At 40.1% G+C, this 8833-nt stretch overlaps 1 protein-coding gene across 1 annotated transcript; it reads right to left on the bottom strand.

The window, feature by feature from the left end:
- Nucleotides 1–543: 543 nt before the first annotated feature.
- LOC110535864 (fibroblast growth factor 17) lies at nt 544–7845 on the bottom strand. Its single transcript, XM_036935686.2, has 7 exons — nt 7553–7845; nt 7393–7429; nt 3373–3984; nt 3250–3286; nt 2720–2897; nt 1949–2055; nt 544–996 (listed from the first exon to the last, which is right to left on the bottom strand). Exons 3-7 carry the CDS (start codon nt 3402–3404, stop codon nt 706–708), a joined length of 645 nt encoding a protein of 214 aa, XP_036791581.1. The 5' UTR covers nt 3405–3984; nt 7393–7429; nt 7553–7845; the 3' UTR covers nt 544–705.
- Between the last annotated feature and the right edge of the window lie 988 nt (nt 7846–8833).

Here is an 8833-nt window from a genome sequence, read left to right as displayed (position 1 = left end):
ACGAATGGTGTTATGGGTTTGATTGGTGTTGTTGCTCTTTTGAAATATAGGGTTAAGGCAACATAATTAATATCATGGAATTGAGTAAGTATAAGTGCATGACTCACTTTGATAGTAAGCAATGAATTCATATTCATGACCAAAAGTAAAGTAGCTAGGCTACATATCAGTAAATAAATTGAAGATTTGAGCCTGAGAAATTAATATTGTCTTTGCATAGCCGTTTGTTAGAATCGTATGCCACTTGGCTATTGATTTTTATACTGGATAAAAATGGATGCACCTGTTGTGCACACTGATCTGTGAAATAAGAACATTACTAGTTCCTGTACATTTCTGAAGAGGTTTTGTGAACTCAGAAATCTATTTCAGCACACGTACCAAGAAATTAGTCATTTAAGAGACATGATCTAAAGGTAAGATGTTGCATTTGTCACGCTTAAATTTTGTGCTAACCAAGTTGAACATGTTTATTAATGTACCTATTTCCTCTCTGTCGCATCACCACTCCAAAAGATAAAAAAAAACACAAACACAGTCATATTAAATATATACATCAATCTCATTTACTCTCTTACATTATTTACATGGGATCATTTTACAACAATAATCCTTTAGACTTTTGAGCATTTTAAGTATCTTCGCGTATTAAAAATATAAAGTTCCATATTTTTACTCAATAATATGAGTCCAATTTGTTCTGTACTAGGCAGCAGCCTGTGATTTCCTGTTCCGTTTTGCGCGACGGGTGGGGGGAAAACTGATGAACTCAAAGTGTTTGATTCTATCCATGTTGGGGAAAGGTAGTGGGCCCTTGTGTAGCCTCTTGATGAAATGGACCTCTCTCTGGTTCTCCCTCGTCTTTGAGGCTTTGATGGGTCTACCTTTCCTAGTGAAAGCCACATACCAGCCCTCATACTTGGCATTCTGGAAGGCAGTGTAATTGTTCTCCAGAACAATCTCTGTGAAGATACAATCCCTGCTTCTTCCATTAAGCTGTTGAGAGGATGAGAGAGATGAAAGACATCAAGTCAGAGTGCCACTACTAGAAGGCATATAGATCAAAACAACAACATCTGGATAGGTCAATTAAAGTATGTCCCTCTGAACTACATTATTATCTATTGATTCTCAAGCTCCAAACAAAATGGAATACTTCAATGTTCTCCTGAAACACCGGAACCGACTAGTTTACAGTTATGTTTACATGAATTGTATCACCATCAGACGAATGCAAACAATGTGTACAAGACAAGCGCACATCCATTGTGTCTACATTTTCAGACGGTTTCATTACAACTACAATGACGATACCATATCAGTACAGCCGCCTCCATTTCAAAACAATAAACTATGAACAGTGAATGTTAAATACATATCTAAACCAAAATAACTATATTGTTGGATTTGTCCAAAGGATCGTTACCACCAGAAAAATACAGCCTTCATCTGTACTTATTTTTTCACTAGATGAACCCCAAAAAGATGGAGCGATGAAACCCTTTACTTCTCATGGCAAGCAGACAACACTGAATACATATTTTAATTTCCATGCAGGAAGTGGAGGGTTGACTTCCGACCAACCACCAAAGGGAATGAGGAGAGTATATCCCATGCCTTGTAACTGTACATCTGCTACATTTGGAAATACATGTTGGTTGTCTTCCCATCACCGACCCTATGCAGGCTAATGAATAGCATTACAAACAAGTGTCATTATAACACACTATGAGCCAAATATGTCTGCCATATGACAGTGAGAAACACTGGTTAGTAAATACATCCCTTTTATTGCAGTTTCACTATTTCAAACTATTTTTCTATTTGTGAAAGAAAACTTCACTTAAATAATTTACAATCACAGTTACATAACAATGACCATATAACTATGAAACAAGCAAGCTAGAATTTGTTCAACTTTGAAAGTGATGTGGATTTGACATTATACCTTTCCAACTAGTTTCCCCTTCCCGGTCATACAGAGGTAACGTCCACTCTCTGCACCTTTGATCCGAACCCGACTGCCAAAGGTGTCCGTTTCTACAAAGAGACGTGCTACCACACACATATCCATATGAAAATACAACAATGGTGTGATAAATCCAGTATGTCAATTAACTATATTTTGTACACTCCTTATATCATGTTACAATTCTTATATGGAAGTGGAATGAAAATACAAAACCGTAGGAAGCTAGCAATAAGCTAACCTAATTGGCCTATAAACAACTGGCATATACTGAAGAGAGAGGATCTTAACAGCCTATGATGTGAGATATTATGGGTTTCGGGTTGAGACATTAACAAGCCATTGCTATGATTAATTAAGTGTTGTTATGCATGTTTGAAGACAAAAGTAATCAGGGTGGAATACACAAATACCAATTGCATTTGTCCTATTGGTCCATTGATTTACTCCCTCTGGTTAATTAGGGCTAACAACAGGAATGTGTATTGGACCTGGACAAAAGACTTGGCCCGATTCGCCAGACGAGATTTAGATATGCCGTAGGTAGGCTAAATTACCATACAGACCTATACAGAGGGTGGAGGCAGAATTAGGTGGGAAAGTAGGCTTAGCCTAGGCTACAGAGCTCTTCATAGACAGACAGAACATTGCAAATGCAGTCCTTGTCAAAAACTATTAATAAACCTTGCATGCATGCGTCCGACTGGTTGAAAACAGTGTCATGGCCCTCATGAGAAGAGAACAATTTACCGTAATTGTTGCCGTCCTCAGCAGTGGCAGTGACCCTCTTGCCCTGTATCTGGACGTGCTTCCCGCTGGTCCGGCTGTATAGTTGGTAAACCCTGACCTGTCGCCGGCTAAACTGGTCCGTCACTGCGCCCTGCTCCCTCACATACTGGTTAAAATTAGGAGACGGGTGATTCTCCCCCTTTTTATGCAAAGGGGAAAAAAAAAAAAACTTATAGGATTTTCTTCTAACCTCTAATTGAAATGTTTTCTAAAACAAGAGACCACTGCTTGACTCCAGAGCTTGACTGAATAACATAATACAAAAAATACAAAATCTGGGTTTGTAAATTATTTGGTAAAAAAACAATCATGATATCAACTCTTGTAGGACAACATATTGTGTTGCATTAGGCCTATAAATAATGTATTCAGAGGCAAGCGGCCCACTTAAAAATAACAAGCAAATCAAGACATTTTTATATTTATCATCAAATGCTTATTAATAATAATTTGTCTAAACTATCTGCACGGGACTTTGAAAGAGGGTTTACCTGAGCATGGCACCACAGCACGAAGAAATGAAAAGATCTGCGAAATTAAATCACAATGAATAAAACATCACCAACAATCAAATGTTTTTCGATAAGGATGTTTCAAAAGGTAAATATTCTTACATGTAAATACAGCGCTGATTTATTCCATACATTCTCTTGTTATGTAATCCAATTCCACATGTATTTCTTCACGAAGAGCAAGAGACCAACGGGTCCAAAGTAATCCAACAGAGTCCCCTGGTTTCGGATATCCGCTTGACCTGTCCACTCTGTGTCCCTTGTTAGTTTATGAGTTTGATTCCATTCACACACCAACTTTCAGATGTGAAACACCTTCTTCAAAGTGTTCAGGAGAAACACATCATGGTACACATATGAGGAAAATGGTAGGCCTATCTATACTACAATTACAGCAGGTGTGTTGAAGTGTGAAGGTCTTCCTTAGAGTATCCAAAAGGTATGCAACCAAAAGAGTCGCCGAGATCCATCATACAAGTCCAGTGGAAAACTATCAGGTCCTAACTATTGCCATTTGGATGTTTATTTCAAGAGAAAATATTGTTCCCCATACGTAGCTCAATGTAGCCTCAAGTAATTCCAGGTTTAAAAAGCCCTCTTACTCATAGCGCGTCTTGGCCTCTTGCTGCGCAGTGGTTAAATGTTGAAAGGCTGGTCCCTCCCATAAACTGGTTGTCGGAGGTTTTGGATTGTGGGTGGGCAGGGCACTGTGGCCTGTAAAAAAATAATAAAAGGGGCAAAAAGTTTTAATTAGCACCCGGGTAGGCCTACAGATGATAATGTAATTCACTTTGGGTATTAAGCACAATATTACGCAATCACGGCAAATTATTAACCAGCATGCCTTATGCATATCAGCATGTACTTTATCTGTTTTATTTTATGGAAATACACAACATAAAAAAATACATCCTGTTTTTCATCTCTTGCGCTCGATTGCTCTCTCTCTCTCTCGCACTCTTTCTCTCTCTCACCTCTCTTTCACGACGGATGTAAATGCGAGTTATCTACTACGTTATAATGCACTTAGATTCTAATTAATCGCTGTATTTAAAAGTGAGTAGCTTAATCTCACTAGGAGGGGTGTGGCAATGAGGTTTAAAATCCATTGCTTTCTCCATTCTCGGCTAAAGATAAATCATGTTAGCAATAGTGTAGTAGCCTAATCAACATCATTAACTGATGACTGACTGATGTTACCAGGATGCTTATTTCCCGCTTGTTAAACTGGCATTAATTGAATGATGGTCTATTTTTGTCCAGGTTTACACCAGTGTCAAAATCGTTTTGAGATTATGTACATGTCTCTGAGAGATTATGATAGTTGCATAATTATTGTTTCACTGTTTTTCACACTGTGCATTCATGTACTGTATTCTTCACATATCTCATTATAATACTGTACATTGCATTTTTGTTACACTGTTTATACACACCATAACTCTCTATAATATACAGTGCATTCCGAAAGTATTCAGACCCCTTGACTTTTCCCACACTTTTTTACATTACAGCCTTATTCTAAAATGGATTACATAGTTTTTCCTAATCAATCTACACACAATACCCCATAATTACAAAGCAAGAACAGATTTTTAGAAATGTTTGAAAATTTATTAAAAATAACAAACTGGAATATCACATTTCCATAAGTATTTAGACCCTCTTCTTGGATATGAAGCTACAAGCTTGGCACACCTGAATTTAGGGAGTTTCTCTCATTCTTGCCTGCAGATCTTTTCAAGCTCTGTCAGGTTGGATGGGGAGTGTCGCTGCACAGCAATTTTCAGGTCTCTCCAGAGATGTTCCATCGAGTTCAAGTCCGGGCTCTGGCTGGGCCACTCAAGGATATTCAGAGACTCTTGTATTGTCTTGGCTATGTGCTTAGGGTTGTTGTCCTGTTGGAAGTTGAACCTTCACCCCAGTCTGAAGTCCTGAGCGCTCTGGAACAGGTGTTCATCAAGGATCTCTCTGTACTTTGCTCCGTTCATCTTTCTCTCTATCCTGACCCTGCCACTGAAAACATCCCCACAGCATGATGCTGCCACCACCATACTTCACCGTATGGATGGTGCCAGGTTTCCTCCAGACGTGACGCTTGGCATTCAGGCCAAATAGTTCAATCTTGGTTTCATCAGACCAGAGAATCTTGTTCTCTGGAGCTCTGTCCGAGTGACCATCGGGTTCTTAGTCACCAACCTGACCAAGGCCCTTCTCCCCTGTTTGGCCGGGTGGCCAGCTCTAGGGAGAGTCTTGGTGATTTCAAACTTCTTCTATTTAAGAATGATGGAGGCCACTGTGTTCTTGGGGACCTTCAATGCTGCAGACATTTTTTGGTACCTTTCCCCAGACCTTATATAGACAGGTGTGTGCCTTTCGAAATCATGTCCAGTCAATTGAATTTACCACAGGTGGACTCCAATCAAGTTGTAGAAACATCTCAAGGGTGATCAATGGAAACCCGATGCACTTGAGCTCAATTTCGAGTCACATAGCAATGGGTCTGAATACGTATATAAATAAGGTATTTCTGTTTCTTATTTATAATGCACTTATTAAACAATGCATCTCTGACAATGTATTCTGCCCAATGGGTGGCAGACTTTGTAGCAATGTTAATGTCACTTCTTAAAACCTGTCAGTCAGTCAGTCCATCCATCAAGTTGTGTTGCCCAAGCTGTAGTCTCTGGCATAATTTGACAACAACCAATGTTTATTTTTTTGTAAAAAACAAAGCAAAAACAAGCAAAAGGCAGGCAAGCAAGGTAACATTCATCATTTGAGATGAAGGAAACATGCTTAAAACACATTTGTATGTATACATATAGATGCACATACAGCAATACAGAAATAAACCACCATTTCTTACGCAGCAGTAATAGACACCACATCACCTGGAAAACCTATTTGCTTCTTCAAAGAATGTTTGCCAGGCATCTGTTGATATTTGATCCTGTCTTCAGCGTAGTCTGCTTGGACAATTAAAATATACTATTTTTAAAGCATATCAAACCAGTAAACACCACTTCAAGCTTACCCACTTAGTCAGATCACCCCCCCCCCCCCCCCACACACACACACACACACACACACACCACCACCACTACCACTCCACCCCACCAATTGACCTTTCGCACATAAAATGCGCATGTATGGTTAACATTTCCATAATGTATTATTCATACTTAATTACCTATAGTCTTTCCTATTTCTGTACTCTAGTATAGTGTGTGGAGTGATGTACTCTATAGTTGTTCCAACGGGGCAATAATGTGATGAATATGACCGTAGTTCAAAAGGGATGTCACAAGGGGTGTTACATACTGCTATACGTAGAAACATGGCAACGTGGGATGTTTAGCTCTGTGACTAGACTCCAATTATAGGAGCTAACTAGAAGAAATGTTAGGGGGGGGGGGGGGGGGGCAGAGGGGAGAGAGAGCTTTTGCAGTGGCTAGCCTCATCACTGTGGAATTCATCTCCAGCAGGCTGCCTTGCTTGGGTGTCAGATTTTTTTTGGGGGGAGTGGGATGTACATAGAAAAAAATGATGTGGCCTCATGAAATACAAAATGATGGTGAGATCTGAGGCCTTGCAACCTGATCTAATTTATTCGTGTCTCCGCCGGCTTTACTGGCGCTAAGGCTGTGATGGAAATAACCAGACATTCAATGAAAAGCAGGCACCTAGAGCCACCCACAGAAAAGGTATAGAATTTTTCCTGGTACAAATAAACACTAACACTCCTTTGAACCTCATGAGAGAGAGAGAGAGAGAGAGAGAGGGTGAGAGAGAGAGAGAGGGTGAGAGAGAGAGAAAGGGTGAGAGAGAGAGAAAGGGTGAGAGAGAGAGAGAGGGTGTGAGAGAGAGAGAGAGAGAGAGAGAGAGAGAGAGAGAGAGAGAGAGAGAGAGAGAGAGAGAGAGAGAGAGAGAGAGAGAGAGAGAGAGAGAGAGAGAGAGAGAGGGTGAGAGAGGGTGACACTGCAGAAACCCATGACAGGTGGACAGAGAGATCTGACATGCTTCAATGTGAACTGATCATATATGTGATTGTAAATGTATACTACAACCTGTAAAAGTTATTCCTTATGTTATGCAATGGCTTTTTTTTTTTTGACCTACCTCAAATTTGACCTGCCATCAGTTGACCAAAGGCTTCCTGCATAAAGTAATGGACAGCTTTAAAACATCACTATACAGTATCACTACATGTAATTATTATATTGAGTAACTATGTCAACACAGGATAATCTTTATCCAGTATACTTCAGAGTTGCTGTACCTCCAGTAACATGTGAAAGGACAATTGGTGGTCTCCCAACAGCTCCAACCACATCGTAAAGATCTCCGCCATAAAGAACAACTGGTCACTTTTTTCTGACCCTGCAAAAATCGAGGAGGCGAAGGTTTAGAAAGTGGGTGGTCCTCTTTATGAATAATAAAAACTCAGATTGTTTCAGAGGATGAGCTTGGAGAATAGTCCTGTTGCTTCCCCCTGTGGATTTCTGCACAGCAGTTGGGCACCTTCACTCATGCCACCCAACCCCCTGCTGTTAGGTCACTCAGCAGTGCTCTGGTGAGAGGGCTCCATTGACTCATAGGAGGGCTCTCACCATTGCTCTCTATAATGACAGACTGTACATACTTGCCTCTTATGGAATGTTATGTCAGAGTGGAACTTTTCTAGAAATGTCATACTCAGACATGAAGGGGTAAATGCTGAAAAATTAGTACAAATGTATCAACATGTAACATACATACCTGAAATCTAGTTACATTAATCACACTTTTTCATTTATACATTTAGAGTGCTAAAAGTGTACAGATTTGCAGTTATTAGAAAAGGCCTCTGACCCCTAAGTACACCCCAACCATTTGCAAGCTGACCATTTGAGTTTCCCAAATTTGACACAGCTGAGACAGGAAATACATTTGAACTAGTTTCCCCACCCCCTTATCTGCAATGAGGCTTGGCCTACAACACACAAACACACAATTTGAATGGGACCACACTTACTGTCAGCACAACAAAAATAGATGATATGCTGCTTTATCAGAGTAAGTGCATTTCATAGTATGGGAAGATACAGTTTAGTCAAAACACCATATCGTTTAAAAAGTATATCTATATAATACATTTTCCATATGATGTAACTAAAGTCTATCTTCGCATAATAATGAGAACACTAGCAAGGGGACTATAGACTGGGAAGTCCCAGACCACTGGGATGCTCAACAGGTGAAACCCGAGTTGTTGACCCACGATAAACACCCGCCAGTTGCAGACAGGGTTTGACCACTTCATCTGATGAGGCCAAGAAGCTGGTAACATGTCAGGCTTCAAAACTAATAAAGTGACTCAGACAAGAGCGATTCACAGAGAGGCAATGAAAATAGCTGGACGCTGTCCAATTCCAATGGCAGGAATCAGACTGGCCTGCCGATGGCGTCAGAGCATCTGTGTTATTTTTAAGGAGCAAAATGTCACTGAGCAATGAACATGCTCAAGGCACATATGTAACAGGGTTAGACACAAGGTCACGTTGAAGCCGTATCACTTTCT

Source organism: Oncorhynchus mykiss, chromosome 11, assembly GCF_057628025.1.
Source record: "Oncorhynchus mykiss isolate SJ-2025 chromosome 11, ASM5762802v1, whole genome shotgun sequence".
Lineage (NCBI taxonomy): Eukaryota > Metazoa > Chordata > Actinopteri > Salmoniformes > Salmonidae > Oncorhynchus > Oncorhynchus mykiss.
Note: the sequence above shows the minus strand (reverse complement) of the source record. Positions and strands in the feature narration are given on the sequence as shown.